This window comes from Mobula hypostoma, chromosome 25, assembly GCF_963921235.1.
Source record: "Mobula hypostoma chromosome 25, sMobHyp1.1, whole genome shotgun sequence".
Taxonomy (NCBI): Eukaryota; Metazoa; Chordata; class Chondrichthyes; order Myliobatiformes; family Myliobatidae; genus Mobula; species Mobula hypostoma.
In genome coordinates, this window is record NC_086121.1 from 45,164,212 (window position 1) to 45,181,860 (window position 17,649).

The window sequence follows — 17,649 nt, forward strand, 5'->3', positions numbered from 1 at the left end:
GTTTTCTCTCATAATCTTTTTTCCCCTTCCTAATTAAGCCCTTTGTCCTCCTCTGCTGAACTCTGAATTTCTCCCAGTCCTCAGGTGAGCCACTTTTTCTGGCTAATTTGTATGCTTCGTCTTTGGAATTGATACTATCCCTAATTTCCCTTGCCAGCCACGGGTGCACTACCTTCCTTGATTTATTCTTTTGCCAAACTGGGATGAACAATTGTTGTAGATCATCCATGCGATCTTTAAATGCTTGCCATTCCATATCCACCGTCTTAGACTGGTCACTAACTAGGAAAGGCGTAGAACGATGGGATCCTAATGCAGGCAAATAGGGTTAGTGGAGATAAATAAAAGGGTAATGTGCTGGGTCGATGGGCCCACCATGGTGGTGTCCAGCTCTGGGAAAAACATCATCGCCAATTTTAACTAACAATGGGGCTCCTCTCCATTCTAGTGTACATCGGGATAAAGTGACAACCTACTTCTTTAAAGGGGACTGTAATGGTGGTGTGTACACCCTGTTCCGGTCTCCTGGTGTAGTGCTCCAGGAATATGTTGTTGCCTCGTAGAATTACATCCGGGAGTCCGGTGACAAGTGAGGCACCAGGCGAGATCCTGTGTAGGACGGTGTATTGTAATTTCCCTCCATAGGAAGTAACCTACAGAAATTGATAGAAGAGAGAAAGTAATCAACAATATTTAAAAACAGAAGGCAGGAACTACCGAATGTAACTTGCTCATTTTTGTCTGTTTTTTATTCATTACAAGGAGGTGGGATTTAGAGGATGATAGCTGTGCTGCTTTTCTTTTCTTTCTTGGTTTCGTGGCTAACTGGAGAATTGAAGAATTTCAGAGTTACATACTTTGATAATAAAATGAACCTTTGAGCCTTTGCTGGAAATCTCCAAATCGAAGCAGATGCTGAGCAGAAGTTGCCAAGGTAGCACCTCTGGGTACAAGGCATCTCAACAGAACAGGAAATAAACAAACATTATTCCTTCTCTATAAATGAGACATGAAGTGCAGAAACACTTGCACTGTTAGCTGGCATAGAAACAATTAAATGATATCCTGCACGGGCACTGTTTGTCATTCTTTCTCATAAGGTCTTTACTCAAATGTTGAAATCACTCGACTTTTGCCCTGGACAGGACCCAGAATGGGTGTACCAGTTCTCGATTCATCAGTTTTCTGATGTACAAATTTTCACTGAATCCTTCAGAAAAGCAGTGAAGTGATAGTGAGCAACAAAACATACAGGGCATGATAAATGCAAATAAGATACCTCAGTTACAGGAAACGAAGACTACCACGCAAGGCAATCAATTAACAGACTCTGTTATTTCTTTCACTATTTTCATATTTTGGCAATTGGTTTATTACTGACAAATGTACCGAGATCTGAGACACAAAGACCAAAAGAAGGTGCAGAAGGTTGTGAATCTAGTCAGCTCCATCTTGGGCACTAGCCTACAAAATCCCCAGGACATCTTTAGGGCGTGGTGTCTCAGAAAGGCGGCATCCGTTATTAAGGACCTCCAGCACCCAAGGCATGCCCTTTTCTCACTGTTACCATCAGGTAGGAGTTACAGAAGCCTGAAGGCACACACTCAGTGATTCAGGAACAGCTTCTTCCCCTCTACCATCCGATTCCTAAATGGACATTGAATCTTTGGACACTACCTCACTTTTTTTTAAATATACAGTATTTCTGTTTTTGCACTTTTTAAAAATCTATTCAATATATGTAATTGATTTACTTGTTTATTTATTACTACTATTATTTTTATTTAATTTATTATTTTTTTTTCTCTCTGCTAGATTATGTATTGCATTGAACCGCTGTTGCTAAGTTAACAAATTTCACGTCACATGCCAGTGATAATAAACCTGGTTCTGACTCTGAGAAGATCTTTTGTTTGCATGCCATCCAGACAGATCATTCCTTACATACACGAGGAAAAGTTATAACAGAATATAGAATATTCTGTTCTATATCTCTATTAGTTATTCTGTAACTAATCTCCAACAGTTACAGAGAAAGTGCCGTGCCATTGTCAAACAAGGTATGAGGGCCATGAGGAGGGAGATTGAGGAGTTACTTCACGTACAATTGGTCCGTTCAGGAGTCGTATAGAGCAGGATAGAATCTGTCCTTGAGTCTGCTGGTACATGTTCTCAAGCTTTGTTTCGTCTGTCCAATGGAAGAGGGGAGAAGAGAGAATGACCAGGGAAGGGTATTTGATTATGCTGACTGCTTTCCCAAGACAGTGGGAAGCGTAGTCAAAGTCCATGGAGGGGAGAGTGATTTTTGTGATAGGCTGGGCTATGTGCACAACACTGCAATTTCTTGAGACTGTGGGTACAATAGTTGCCATACCAAGATGTGGTGCATCTAACAGAGAAGGCCATTCAGTCTGCCTACTCTGTGTTAGCTCTCACAGCAAAGTGGGGCTGGAACTAGACTGGGCCACATAGCCAGAAGCCATCAGCAATTTTGTTGTGACTCTATTGTGCTGTAACTCGACTTGCAATGGCAACCCAAATTAGGAATTTTATTTACCTTATCACCTTTAAAATGCTCAGGCAGAACTAAGTAGTAGATGTCTCGAGGGATCGTGGCAAAAGCTGTAAAAGTCAGCTCATTTGAAGCACTGAACTGAATTCCTTCAGACGTCCTACGAGTGTCTGCCATATTGCTCAATGCATAAAGACTCTGCTTCTGGGCATCAAAACCTCCCCGCACCTTGTGAGGAACAAACAACACAGTTCAGTAAAAGCAGAGAAAGAAAAGTGCTGAAAAGTTCACCTGCTCTAGGTATTTACAACTACTTTATGAAGTACTGGGCTGAAAAGTTCTATTACTGGGACACATCTATACAACAAAACCCTGCTGTGTACAGTGAGTGCAGCTGCTGGAAATCTGAAACAAAATACTGATAACACTCAGCAATCAGGCCATCAATGGAAAAGAAAAAGTTTAGCTTTCAGGTGGAAGACCAAATATCTCACTGTGAGCTGCCAAGTTCATTTGCAGTGTTCTGAAACAAGGCATGTTCAGTAACGTCCACTAGACCTAGAAACATGAAGGATTAGCCCAAAAAAATCCAGATTTTCCTGCATTGTGTATATCATTGCAAATGGCAATGTAGCTGTTAAAGAATTTAGATGAAAATTTACTGCAAAACCTCAGCTTTTTGAATAATGACAATAAATCCTTAAAAAAGAACATGGCAAAAGCTAACACTCAGTTTAATCCCCTGTAAGAAATACACAGCATCTGCCATACTGATATCACAAGCACCTCAGTACAAATTACTCACTGGGAAAAAGATGATGAAACACTTCTCGACTGGAGAGCAAATAACAATAACAGGACAAGCAGTTTTCCCCTGCTAACATCCTCCATACCTATCCTATGCTTCATTGAAAAATGCAATCAGCAACATACTGTAGTTGTAAACCAGATCAGATTCTGTTAAAATAAATCCAAAAATTTCCTGGAGAAACGGGAATCACTTCGCTAACAGTTTTACTTGTGGACTAACCTGGTCTCTGTGCCAAGATGAACTGGCACAGTCTTTGCTGTTCCCCATGCAGAAACATTTCAGGCAGCCATCCACATTAGAGTCATCTAAATTGAAGGATCCCTTTTTGCATTCATTACATAATCTTCCAACAACATTGGGCTGTAAGAGAGCCAACAGAGCAACAGCTTGATAATGGTGCACGAGACCTGGGCCTCTGGTACTTAGAGTCAAAAGGATGAGACACAACAGAAAGGTGCACTTGAAGGCAATCCATTTGTCATAACAAAATTGCAATGGCAAGACTTGATCGTCAAGTCAAGTGTAGTATCTCTGCATTTCACAATCAGAATATAACATGTAATATCAATGAGACAAAACAAATTGAAGGAACTTGTTCTGAAGGGTACAAATAATAGTCACAAGGATGTTACTGGGACTGCAGGGCTTGAGTCATAAGAAGGATGAATAGGCTGGAACAAAGGCAATCAAGGGTCGCCCTTACAGAGGTACATAAAATCATGAGGGGAGTGGGTAAAGGATAGTCAGTTTTTTTCTCCCAGGATGGAATTTTCCCAAGCAGGAGGAGGTAGGTTTGGAGCAAGGTGGATTATCGGAGGCTAGAGAACCACAGCCTCTGAAATATATATACAGCAGCAAGCATGCATGCAGAATCAGAAAACAATTTGGCCAAAGATGCAGAGGATTTTCAAATCTTTACTGGCATATAATCAATTTTGAAATTCAGAAAGCATCAATATAAAATACAGAGTGGGCTTTGTTTGAACACAGAGCCAGAATTCAAACAAAGATATGTAAATAAATAAACATGTTGAATTCATAGGTCAAATACTCTGGTCACAGAGTCCTACAGTGCAAAACAGGCCCTTCAGCCCATCACGTCACTGCAAACTATGAAGTACCCATCTATACTAACCCACTTATCAGCACATGGTGTATAGTTTTCCTTGCTTTGGTAATTAAATTGCTTATCCAGATGTTGAGAAACTATCTCCACTATTCTCTCTGAGAGAGCCTTTCAAACTCTAACCAAAATCATTCTCAAACCCTCTATCCCTTTGTCCTCATCTTAAAACTCAGACCTTTGGTTTTAGGTATCTGCATTGTAGGGAAAACTTTCTCACCATCTATCCCATCTTTGACTGTCATAATTTTATTCAACTCTATCAGATCCCTGCCCTCAGCCTCCTCCACGTTAAGAAAATCAAATCTAGCCTTTCCAGTCTCTCTTCACAATGGCAATGTTCTGTCCCATTGATGTAGTCACTGGTTCAATGGCTATAACTGATTCAAACACATCACTCAAAACCACTTCCGACAGGAACCTCCCACTGCTGCCAAAGCTCTGTATAGCCACCGTCTTCTCCCGTGGATGTCCAATACAGTACCACTGACAGTACAGACCACATTCCCCATTGTTCAAGAGCCGTGAGGTAATGTTAAAGCGATACAAGACCTTAGTTGGACCCCACTTGGAGTACTGCGTTCAGTTTTGGTCACCTCACTACAAGAAGGATGTTGGTACTATAGAGAGAAAGTGCAGAGGAGATTTACAAGGATGTTGCCTGGATTGGAGAGCACGCCTTATGAGAATAGGTTGAGTGAACTTGGCCTTTTCTCCTTGAAGCGACAGAGGATGAGAAGTGACCTAATATAGGTGTATAAGGTGACGAGAGGCATTGACCGTGTGGATAACCAGATGCTTTTTCCCAGGGCTGAAATAGCTAACACTAGAGGACATAGTTTTAAGGTGCTTGAAAGTAGGTACAAAGGGGATGTCAATGGTAAGCTTTTCAGAGAGAGTGGTGGGTGCGTGGAAAGCACTGCCAACGATGGTGGTAGAGGTGGATACAATAGGGTCTTTTAAGAAGTTTAGATAGGTACATGGAGCTTAGAAAAATAGAGGGCTATGCAGTAGGGAAATTCTAGGCTATTTCTAGAGCAGGTTACATGGTTGGCACAACATTGTGAGCCAAAGGGCCTGTAATTAGCTGTAAATGTCTATGTTCATTCCCCCCAATGCCCAAGCATTATAACATACCTTGCACACACAATATCCTTCCAATTGATTTGTGAAGTCAGTTCCCTTGGGGTCACACTTTGCAATTTCACCTGCTTTATTACAGAACAAGGAACTTTACTTAGGATTATAACATATATGTCAGGGCAACAAGAACTGTAATTAGCAATGTTTTCAACGTGTTACCACCCATTTCCTAAATATTAGTGAAGAAATTGACAGCTTTTCACTTACATTAGAATCCCAAAATGAAAGCATGCTGAGTTAATTTGAACTCTGATAACAGTGCTTACACTGAGCTTCTGACTGAAGGAATACAGTCCCTAGATCACTTACTCGCTGTGTGTGAGGTGTGTATGGCTCCCTGGAACTTACCACTTGGCGTGCATTTTCCACCTGGAGCCAGTGGGTTTCCAGTGTAACCAGCAGCACAACTACAAAAAAACACAAACACAGGTTAAAGCAAAACCACTTGCTTGTCGCCAGCCCGGAGAAACAGACTGTGGTCGCAATGCACCTACGTTTCACATCGTCGCCCAGCGTAGCCAGTCCGACAGGCATCACAGGTGGGACGCCCGTCTGTGTCCAGGAAACAGCTGTCTGAAAACCTGCAGGCAAACACAGACATCAGTTAGGGCTCGGGAACACAAAACCCTCCGCAGATCTCAGCTGGATGTCCTTTCTGAAGGAACAGCCTGCATCCTGAACCCTAAACGCAGTGGGTTAGAAAGCACAACTGTAGTGTCCTGCAGGGGGTAGGAGGAGAGGCATGCAGGGGCAGGGGGGGCATAGAGGCTAGCAGGGGAGGTGGGAGAGGCGTGTGGAAGGGGCTGTGCAAGGGAACCGGGGGAGGAAGACACAGGAAAAGGGGAGGGGGGAGAGTGCCAGACGCTGATGGCAAGGGGAGAGGTGTGGGGTAAGGGAAGAATGGGAAAGAAGTAATGAGGCAGAATGGATAAGTGGGACTATGAGAGAGCTAGGGGGCAAGTGATGAGTGGGTACTCAATGAAACGAGATGGGAAGCATGGAAATATCCAGTTTTTGGTAACTTAACTTCCGGGGAAAGATGCAGATATTTAAGTTTTTGAAGCTCAGTCGGTGTCAGACTGATTAAGGCATCTGTCATTAATGAACATATTGCGGAACAACAAATGTAGAAAAGGCTAAAATGAGGAAACATAAGGCGACTGAACAAAAACCATGTGATTAATGTGGCAACTATTTAATCTTCTCCTAATTCAGTGCCAAGCCATAAAGCTGACACAGTCGAATGGACTGCATCCAATACACCAATTTGTTCCAGCTCTGCTGTTCTGCTAGGCTGCCTGCTGTGGAACACATACCTGCTGTTGGATTCAATGAATGGGCAGGGGCAGGGCATGCAGTCATTGGGAGTTCCTCGGGTGGGATTGCCAAAAAACCCTGGTTTGCACTTGTCACACTGTGGGCCCTCTGTGTTATGCTGGCAGTTCTGTGAGATACAAAAGCGGGAAGACATTCAGCCTTAGTACACAGAAACAGAATAACCTCCAAATCCTCCATTCTTGTTAATATTCCTGGATCACACCCACATGAATCAGGAGTCATATATCCAACTGCAGACGTGCACCAAGCAACGATGCTCGATCAAAGTGGATAACGTCATGTTTCCATGCTGTACTCCATCTGTTAAGTAGCTGCCTGGTCATTCAGTTTGTCTACAAACTCTCACAGCCTCCTTGTATCTGCAGTGCAGCTCGCATTCCCATTTCATTTTATGCCATCAGCAAACTTGGAAATATTACATGTGGTCCCCTCAAGCCAAGGAATTGATGTAGACTGTGAATGTCTAGCAGCCGAGCATTAACCCTGCACGTGCCACATTAGTCAAGCCCTGCCATCTTATGCTTTCTGTTAACCAACCTTAATTGTCACCCAATTGCAGCTACTCTAACTTTGTTAACCAACCTTTTGTGTGGGACCCTACCAAAAGCCTTTTGAAAGATCCAAGTGCACCACATTCAGTGGTTCCCTTTAATCCACCACACCAAACTCATTTTATTCTCCCCACAAACCAATCAATTCTTCCTAGATCCTATCACTCACTCAGAGGTCAATTCACAGCAGCTAATTAACCTGCTAGCCCAGGCATCTTTAGGAAGTGGAAAACCACAGTAACTCTGGGAAACCCACGTGGCCACGGGGGGAAGCGTGCAAACTCCACACAGACATTTCCGCAGGTCAATACTGAAAGCTGGGTCTCTGGAGTTGTCAGGCAGTGCCACTACCAGTTGTACCATTGCTTTGCCACCCCCTAAAAGAAAACAAAATGTCCTGACACATTTGAAGCTCTTACCAGACAGTACCCAGTAACCTTGTCACAGGTGCTAGCATGACCATTGCAGCTGCAGCCATCACATACACCGAGGTACGAGCCTGTGGCAATACGATTAAATCCAGAGGCACAGCTCTCACAGGAAAGACCCATGTAACTCTGAGGGCATCTGAAAGCAAAGATAGCATTGTTTGTGTTCATTTGGTCTACATTTAGTCAAAACAGTATACATGGTGTTTCCCTGCAAACACATTCGTCACTCAATAATTAATCACTAGTCCAGATTTTCCAAAAGTATCTTGACAGACATAATAAAAGTGCAAATAAAATACAAACGTATTAAAGTAAGGTGAAGATAGGATCACACATTACCATCAGAAAAGTTCACGACAAAACACTGCAACCTACAAAATCCAATTCTCCTTTTTTGCCTAAAATTCTCCAGTGTCAATAGCACAGAGGTCCCCAATCTTTCTTGCACCGCGGACCGGTTAATATTGGCAATATTCTTGCGGACCGGCCGACGGTGTGGGGGGGGGGGGTGTTAATCACGACCGGAATACAGGTGATAAGTCAACTATAAGTCACTTATCAGTGGCTAATACACTCAATTTCGTTTCTAAAAGGGTTTATCTAACGAATTTAATATTAAACACACAGCGCATATTTTCCTAGCATGAATATAGTGATAAGTCAATTATAAGGGGGTTCCTTATGTCCAGTCTATTCCGCAATTTAGTTTTCATTGAATTCATTGCAGAAAACTCCACTTCGCAGAGATATGATGTTGGAAATGAAGGACCGTTTTCAGCGCTTTCGTGGCTACCTCAGGATATTCAGCCTTGACTTTGATTCAGAATGCTGGCAGAAATGTTATATCAGACATACTTTTCAGCCCACCATCATTTGCAAGCTCGAGAAGTTGATCTTCTTCCCGCGCTGACATGGATGATTCACCGGGGACATTCACAAATGGGTCACGGACCCATTCCTTTGCACATCTTGGGTCACTTGTGATTGGGAAGTAACGCTCGAATTCTGTCGACAGCGAAGATAGGTGAATTGCGCACCAGCTGTGAGAAGGACGGTGCAGCCTCAGTCTCTCCCAAAATCCCAGCTAATGTTGGGAACATGTCAAATATGCCCCTGTCCACTCACCGTCCCCACAGTTCCAGTTTGGCTGTGAAAGCAGACACCTTCTCTGCCAACTTGAAGACAGTTGTTATTCTCCCCTGAAGTGACAAATTAAGTTCATTGAGCAGGTTGAAGATGTCACACAGATAAGCAAGTTTTGCTATCCACTCCTCGTCACTAAAGTGTGCTGCCAGTGGTGACTTTTTTCCTGAAAGAAATCCCTTCAGCTGCTCTCTTAACTCAAAAACCCTGGCCGGGCTCTCTCACCTGACTTCAGTGTGTAAGAGAAGCGTTTGTGCTCTGCATCCATTTCCTCGCAAAGCTGCTCGAACAGACATGAGTTCAGGGCTTTTGCTTTGATGTGATTGATAACTTCAACAATGTCACTCAATACGCTGTTAAGATCAGGTGACATTTTTCGGCTAGTCAGCATTTCCCTGTGTGTGACACACTGTGTAGACTGGCATTCAGGAGCAACTTCTTTGACTCGGGTAGTGAAAGCAGACTCGTTAAGCCGTTCCAACAGCTGTGCTTCGATGTCCTCCGCTATGTCATCGATTCTCCTTGAAACTGTGGTAGCTGAAAGAGAAACCTGTGCCATCTTGTTAGCTGCAGCTTCTCCCAGCAGTTCGCGGCACATGTCCTTGGCAGCAATTCTTCACCAACAGTGAAAGTCTTCTTAGCGTTAGCAATACGGCCAGCCACTAAGTACGACGCTCTCAGAGCAGCATTTGTGGAGATGGTGGCTCTCAGCACTTGCTTCTGTCCCGCTTGCTCACGTTTTTTCCTCTCAAAAAACTCAACGGGTTTGTCTGTAAGTGCAGGGTGCTTGGACTCAAGGTTCCGAAGCAGTTTTGAGGGCTTCATTGCCTCATTAGACAGCTTGTCTCCACATATCACACACAGGGGTCTTGGAGCGCGCGAGTCACCAGTTGCAATAAAGCCATATTTTATGTACAACTCGTTTTATTTTCTGTTGAAGGAAGCTTTCTTTTTTTTTGCAGTCTCGGCCTCGGCTGTCTTTGCGTTATCATCATCATTAGGCCTTTTATGTCCCCTACCAACTCTTCCAAAGGAACGCTCAAGTGACGTTTGTTTGTTACTCATCGAGTAGTTGCAGGTTTATGACCGACTGATGACTTCGCGTGAGTAATGTTCTCGCGTGCATTCAAGTTCAACAGTGGCCGTGACAGGGAATAAGGAAAGGTGCAGCTGACTCATATCGTTTCCTCGCAGCCTGGTAGCACATGCTTTGTGGCCCGGTACCGGTCTGATCACCTCGCATGGGTAATGACCTCGCATACGTTCAAGTTCAACAGTGGGCGTGACAGGAAATGAGGAAAGGTGCTACTGACTCATATCATTTTATACCGCCAAATCATACTGTTTCCTCGTGGCCTGGTAGCACATGCTTTGCGGCCCAGTGGTTGGGGACCGCTGCCTTACAGAACAACCCTCCAATCCTAAGTGTCATTCTAATGAATTATGTATGGTCCTTCAGGCTTCTGTACCTCCTCCCTGTTGATAGTACTGAGACAGCATGTATCAAATGGTGAAGGTCCTTAATGATTGAAGTTTAATCATGCAAGCTGGGACAAGGGAATTCTGACTGCAAAGTAATTTCTAAAGTAACAATGAACTATGAAGAAAACCTTTCGTTACCTGCATTCCTCAACAAGTAGTGGTTTTCCCAGGGTTGTGAACTCCACACTGGTGGTATCCATGACAATGTCACTCAGGCCGACACTGGCCATCCTGTTGTCATACTTTGTTCGAATAAGAATGCTGTCCAGATTAGCCAAAGTCATCATGAGGTCTTCCCGGGTAACTGCAGTGCCTGACTCATGCTGCCAGTGATCCTAAGCCAAACCATGAAATATTCATTGGCTTTAATTTAAAACATGAAATTGTTTTGAAGCAGAATAGTAATTGTCAGATTCTACATTCTGCTCCCTCATCCCGTTCAATAAAAACCATAGTTGATACCCCTCCCTCCACAATTCCTTTCCTATTCAATCTCCATGCATCTTGCATTCAAAAAATTGTGAATTTCAGCCTTGACTGAGCCTTCCGTTCCCTCTGGGGAAGAAAATTATATAAATTCTGGCTTAAACGAATTTCTCTACATTGCAAGATTGTCTGACCCATTTTCTTGACACTATCCCTCCTGCTTCTGCCCGTACACAACTATCATCAAATTCTAGGGATCATGCTAATGAAGCAGGTGCTCTAGGCATCTGTATCCTTCACTAAATACTGAAACCAAAAGTGCACATACTACTTCTAGTACATATCGGTACAGCTGAGCACAGCTGGAGCAAGATTTCCTTGCTCCTGACCTGCCAATAGGGTTCAATCTCTAAACACCATTCACTTCAGAGTGAATTAGATCCCAAGCACTAATCCTAACCCAAATACTAAAGATCAGCTGGTAGGTTTCAGTGATTACTATGAACAGATTATAGTAAATTATCCCTTTCTGTTGATGAATAGCTGAAAGAATTCAGCAAAATTGATGGGCAGTTGAGAGAGGGGATATATAGCAAAGGCACAGAGAAATTGGAGAATGACAGCCAGTGCTGCCTGATGGGTAAAAGTGGACTCTTTCTCTGCTTATTAAGTCAGAGCCATATAGTGCAAACACAAATCTGGCTGCCCGTGCAGATCATCAATGAACCATCTATGCTAATTCACAACTTGATCTGTAGGTTTCCATGGCTCACTAATGCAATGTTTCTAGACCCTTCAAAGTTGTGAGCATTCTGCCCCCACTACTCACCCAAGGACAAGATTTGATTAACAGCGATGGGTTCTCTTGGCCACTTCCCTTCCAGATGTCAGACTGGGATACTGGATATCTTAATTAGCTGAATGATCAGACACCCCCTGACAGCAGCAGAAAAGCTGACCACCATTTCTCAGGGTAATTCAAAAAGTTGCCTGGCCTGAACATCCTGGTGGCATTGAAAAGGACATCTTCTTTTGAGTGTTCCAGTGAATCCCCCGCCTGAGGAGCTGTAACATTGCCTGCATCATATCTGGATTTCCTTCCAGAGTAACACAATAAAACCACTGTGAAAGCTTCCAAACTGTTATCTACAACCAAGCAGACAGAAGACTGGGACTGGAAATTCTCCACTTACCTCAGTGAAGAGAATTTCTTTCTGATTGATGATATTGGGCTGAGTAGGTTTCTTGTCTTTGTAGATTAATTTTCTTCCATTTCCTGTTATAATGACATCGGGTTTTACTTCAGACTCCACTTGTCCTCTCGGCACACTGTAGCGAACCTTGTAGTGCAGGTAACCACCATAAGAATCGATCTGTGGAAAACAACCATGAAAACTGCTAGCATTTTGGGGTTTTAGGATCCTTCACTATGCGCGACACTGTTGCCTTTCAATGGGTGATTGAATAGACTTTGAAAAGTCCAATTCTGGTAGGATACAAAGTAAATCAGAGGGACCTCAGGAGTGATGATCCACAGAGAAATCTTAGCATGCAAGTCCATAGCACAATGTGCAGACATAGGTGGATAAGGTACTGAAGAAAACATTCAGTATGCTTGCCTTCGTGGGCCAAGACATTGAGCTGGGATGTCTTGTTACAGTTGCACAAAATATTGGTTAGACTGTGTACAGTTTGGTCACCAGACCACGGGAAGGATATGATGGAAAAGAAGAGTGCTGAAGAGATTCATGAGGATGTTGCCCACAATGGAGGGCCGTATTATCAAGAAGAGATTGGGTCGGCTGGGTTTATTCGCACTGGAGGATGATCTTACAATGGTTTATAAAAGTGAAGAGTACAGACAGAATCCTTCTCTTAGGGCAGAGAAGTCTGAAGCTAGAGGGCACAGATTTAAGGTTGGGGGGGAGGGCAGTTAAATTTCAAGGAGATCTGAGAGGCAAGTTTTCCAAGGGTGGCGAATATTTGGAATGATCTGCCATAGGAGATGGTGGAGGCAGACAAAAGTGTAATATTTAAAAGGCATTTAGATAGGTACTTGGTTAGGAAGTGAGTACAGGGACATAAGCCTAATGAAGGCAAATGGGATTAGCGTAGTTGAGTATGTTGGCTGGTGTGGATGAGGTACACTGAAAGGCCTGATTCTATTGTTTCCATGGTCAAAAGGTTACATATTTTCCACATTCATTCCCACTTCTCCCTTTCGATTATGCAGCTCCCACTGTCAAACAATTCTTGCTCTCAGTTCTCATTATGTAAAATGCCTCCCAAATAATATCATTTAAACTTGTAGATTGCTAAACAAATATCACACTGCAGAAGCTAACAACAGTGCCCACTAAGTGAGCTAGGCCTGTTAGTAGGAGAACAGAGACACATCCATGATATTTGGATCAGAATCAAGTTTATTATCATTCACATATGCTGTGAGTTTGTAGTTTTGTGGCAGCATTACAGCGTAAGAAATAAAAATGACTACAAGTTACAATAAAAAGTGAAATAAATGAAGAGTGCAAAAGAGGAATAACAAGGGAGTGTTCATGGGCCATTCAGAAATGTGATGGCAGAAGGGGAAAAAAGCTGTTCCTAAAATGTTGATAGTGCACCTTCAGGCTCCTGTACCTCCTCCATGGTGGTAGTAATTTCCAAATTCAAGCAACTACTGGGCTGCCAAATAATATGTAAGAAGCGCCAGCAGTGTTACATTGTTTACTTTTAACCTGTGTCATAAATACATATTATTTGTTAATACGTTCGTGGTAATATTACTTTGTGTGAGTTATACGTACTGTGTTGTGCACCCTGGTCCAGAAGAATGTAGTTTCATTTAGCTGGTGTACACATATATGGTTGAATGAAAATAAACTGAACTTGAAATTGAAAATTAGAGGTTTAGAACCCAGGCCCTGGTGTTAGATCTGATCACAATGTCGGTAAAGCAATGAGCAACCAGAACTGTCAGATTAAGATAATGAAAGCACATCATTGTTTTAGAGTAATGACTGCCGCTGTCCGATGAATGACCAGAGAAGTGGAGAAGCCTGGTCACTGCTCAGTGAGTTAATAATGACTAGCAGGTCTGTTAGACAAACCTGCAAAGGACAACAGGTCTGTATCTCCTTCTCAAGGAGGTAAATTGGTTTGTGAGTAAAATCTGTCAGTTACTTGGGGATAAATTAGACACACAATTTCATGGGAAAGACATTCCATGCAAACTTTAGACTGAAGTACTGATATCAGTGTGAACTTGCCTTCATTATGGATCATGCTGTTGACAAAACTACACTGAGAACCATCAGTACAAAAACTTCCAAAGAAGAAACTTTAGAATCTACAGACCAGAACTCATCCTGCATGAGATCCATGAGCTGGGAATACAAATCCCAACCTTCAACTGTTAACTTTAAGGATGCTTTAATTTTTGTTTGTGCTCAGGAATAGTTGTTAAAAGAACCCCTGGAACAGCCATGTGAACCTTCGTCAGCAGGTTCTTTAACACAGCGTCACGACTGAAATATCACACCACAGCACATCACCATCAATCAAATGGAACTCCGGGTTTGAGATGTCCTGCCCGTTATTGCCCAACAAAGCAGGAAGTTTAATCAAATTAGACTTCCCTTTAAGGCTCCAGTCAAGTGAAACTATTAGAACAAAATCTATTTTGACGTCAAGTTAAACTGGTGGGGTGTAAGAACAACACAAATACAGAAGGTTTCCAGGATCCAGCTGCCATATTTGTTTTCAATGTGCTTCACTTTTGATTGTTTTCTTTCCAAGAGTTAACATCAGACTCTTTTCAAATAGGAGGTGTTTGTGTAAACAAGAGCAGAGGCCACTCATCCCTCGAACCTGTTCTGCCATGTAACCTGACTATGGCTGACTTGACTGTATTCTCAACTCCACACACAGTATCCTCGCAGCCCCTCATTTATCAGGAATCTACCTTATAGCAAGTCTCAGATTCTTTGCACTGCCCATTAAGGAAGGGAATTCCAAAGTCTCATCTCAGTCTTAAATGGATGGCTTCATATTTCTCAACAGTGATCCCTGGTCTATATTCTCCACAAGAGCAAACAGCCCCTTCATTTCTCCCCTCTCAAGAGCCTGTATGTGTCCAAAATGCTTCAGGCAAGTCCCTTATCAATTTTCCAATCTCCAGCAGATACAAGACTAAACTTACCTCATAAGACAGCTTGTCCATTCCAGGTACAAGTATCTCACAAGCCCTGTTCTTTGCCTGCTTGCAGATGAGTAATTGTACTTTGTATTTTCTCTCTTCCACAGGAGCCCAACAACTGATTCTCTCTCCACTCTCACTACCTTCTCGTGAGAGCTGCTAAGATAGCTCCATTATGCCTCAAAATGAGTAAAAAGATAGCATTCTATTCAACTACCACCAATATCACAAATAAAACCGCATAGATAAAAACGCATCAAGACAATTTGCAATATCTACCAAAAAGCCCATGATACACAATTTAAATAAGTATAATAGGAGCAAGAAATCAGCATTTCATCAATTGCCACAGATAATGACAAACTTCCAAACATTTCTACAAGAGTTTTAAACTGAATTTCCAGTAGGTAAACATGTGAGGTGAACTCATTAGCAAAATGAGAGGAAATCATGAATACTTCAAAATTCTATCAAGCCAAATGCACCTTATTTCCCAAAAACTGCTTTGGCAGAATCCAGAAAGTCTCCTGGTTGAGGAAGCGTCTTGAAAGATCGACGAGCTGAAACTCTCCGTAGTTGGGGTCCACCACCATTTGGGAGGTGGAGAGCGGAAGTGTTGCTGGCTGGGTCGGCACCGTCACATTCACACCTGTAAAGAGAACACAATTGTACTTTAGTGACATCCTGAAAGCCCATTTTGTCAAAGGCAATTCTAATCCAGAATGAAGATATCAGCTGAATGGCTTTTACTGTCAGAAAGAAGGCACTGGGAGCTTGATGGCTGGCTTGGACCCAGTGAGCCAAAGGGAACGTTTTCATACTTATCTCTCCACAATTCTAATCACTTACCCATAAAATTATCTTCTTCTGTAAAACGAAGATGTATCTGGTCTCTGTAGCGACTTGTAGGAACACAGTTTTTCGTAAGACCAAAGCAGAAACAGGGAATACATTGCAGTGTACCTTCCACATTGAAGTGACCTTCTGAACAGAATCCTGAAAAAGAAAATAATGCCCGAAATCAACTGCAACAGCTGGGGCACTGCACGCCTTTCGTGGTGAGGGGTTAATCAAATTAAAGCCTACACTTACTTAATTTGTGATATTCTCAGAGTTACAGACAATCCCTAAGCAAACATAGCCATCATTCAAACTTGTCCATCTTGACTGTATGAACACTGCTTGTTTTGCACTACTAATTTAACACACAGACACGGACACACTAATTTAGTTTTTATTATGTATTGCAATGTACTGCTGCCACAAAAAACAACAAATTTCATGACATACACTGGTGATATTAAACCTGATTCTATTTCCTCATGGGTTATCAGGTAGTCTCTCTTTTTCTGTTTTACTAACCTCAACATTATGCCAACCACCATAATTTTTTGAAGGATTGGGTTGGGATAAGCCACAATATATTATTCACTGCATAAGCTCCAACACTTTAAGGTAGCATAGTGGTTAGCGCAATGCTTTACATTACCAGCAGGGAGTTGTCTACGTTCTCCCTCTGATGCAGGGGTGCAGTGGTAGCCAGAGCGGTCTGAAACGCATCCGGCACCTCTTTAAGAAAAAAGCCGAAATAAACAAGCTAATTAATTAGGTGCCGCCCAGGGTGATTTGAGTCTCTCAGGCTACGTCCACACTAGACCAGATAAATCCGTAACCGAAGCTTTTTCTCTTCGTTTTGACCCTCTGTCCACACTGAAATGGCGTTTTCCTCCCCCCAAAATGGAGCTTTTCTAAAATGCTCTCCAGAGTGTGTAAATCTGAAAACGCTGGTTGGGTGGTGCAGTGTGTACAGAGTAACCAGAGCTTTTTAAAAACGCTGTCATGACATGCCGGCAGCACGACATTTCATTGTTTTCTTGAACGCAACCTCCAACACCACAACAACAATATCTGACAATAGATACGTAACAGCCTAATGTAACATTGTACGGAAGTACAAGATAACACTAATGCAGACATGTTTTATACATTTAACAAGGTGTTTTATTAATGTATTGCTTGTGCAAACATTCAATAGATGCAATTGTCACTACTTTTGTGCGCATGCGCCGGTCGTGTATGCAGCCTGGTACAGCCGTTCCGATCTATTCTTTTACTTTCTTCTTCTTACTTTTAATTTACATTATTTTTTGTATTTTTTTTCTCACGGTAACATGTCGAAGCTGCACTCTCTCTAATATGCTGGTAGAGAGAGTTTTATTTGGGTTTTCTTTAGTGCTGGAAATGGTTACATCCCGACACGCGGGACAGAAGCAAGGTCGCATTGTGTAATCCACGGACCAGCAAATTCCGGCCGGCTTAACGAACAGAGCAGAGGACACCCCCGCTGAAATCCAGAGGAAAACACACAGAGGATGCAGAGGGGGATCACAAAGCCGAGGAAAGAGGAGCGGGTCAAGACAACAGAGACTTTTGTAGAAGAGGAGTTCGGTGGGTAATACCATTCCTCCTGACCGGAAGTGCACTGACAGCG

At 42.7% G+C, this 17,649-nt stretch overlaps 1 protein-coding gene across 4 annotated transcripts in view; it reads right to left on the minus strand.

The window, feature by feature from the left end:
- The window catches only part of hspg2 (heparan sulfate proteoglycan 2), a 546,546-nt gene that overhangs the window by 295,740 nt on the left and 233,157 nt on the right, over nt 1-17,649 (minus strand). For all 4 annotated transcript variants that reach the window (XM_063033469.1, XM_063033470.1, XM_063033468.1 and 1 more), the window contains exons 13-24: nt 16,008-16,154; nt 15,644-15,807; nt 12,154-12,333; nt 10,673-10,869; nt 7,898-8,045; nt 6,906-7,033; nt 6,084-6,170; nt 5,938-5,996; nt 5,584-5,657; nt 3,543-3,683; nt 2,558-2,740; nt 477-653 (exon numbers count right to left, since the gene is read on the minus strand). In XM_063033469.1, the coding sequence (XP_062889539.1) occupies nt 477-653; nt 2,558-2,740; nt 3,543-3,683; nt 5,584-5,657; nt 5,938-5,996; nt 6,084-6,170; nt 6,906-7,033; nt 7,898-8,045; nt 10,673-10,869; nt 12,154-12,333; nt 15,644-15,807; nt 16,008-16,154 (1,685 nt within the window). The remainder of the gene's footprint in view (nt 1-476; nt 654-2,557; nt 2,741-3,542; nt 3,684-5,583; nt 5,658-5,937; nt 5,997-6,083; nt 6,171-6,905; nt 7,034-7,897; nt 8,046-10,672; nt 10,870-12,153; nt 12,334-15,643; nt 15,808-16,007; nt 16,155-17,649) is intronic.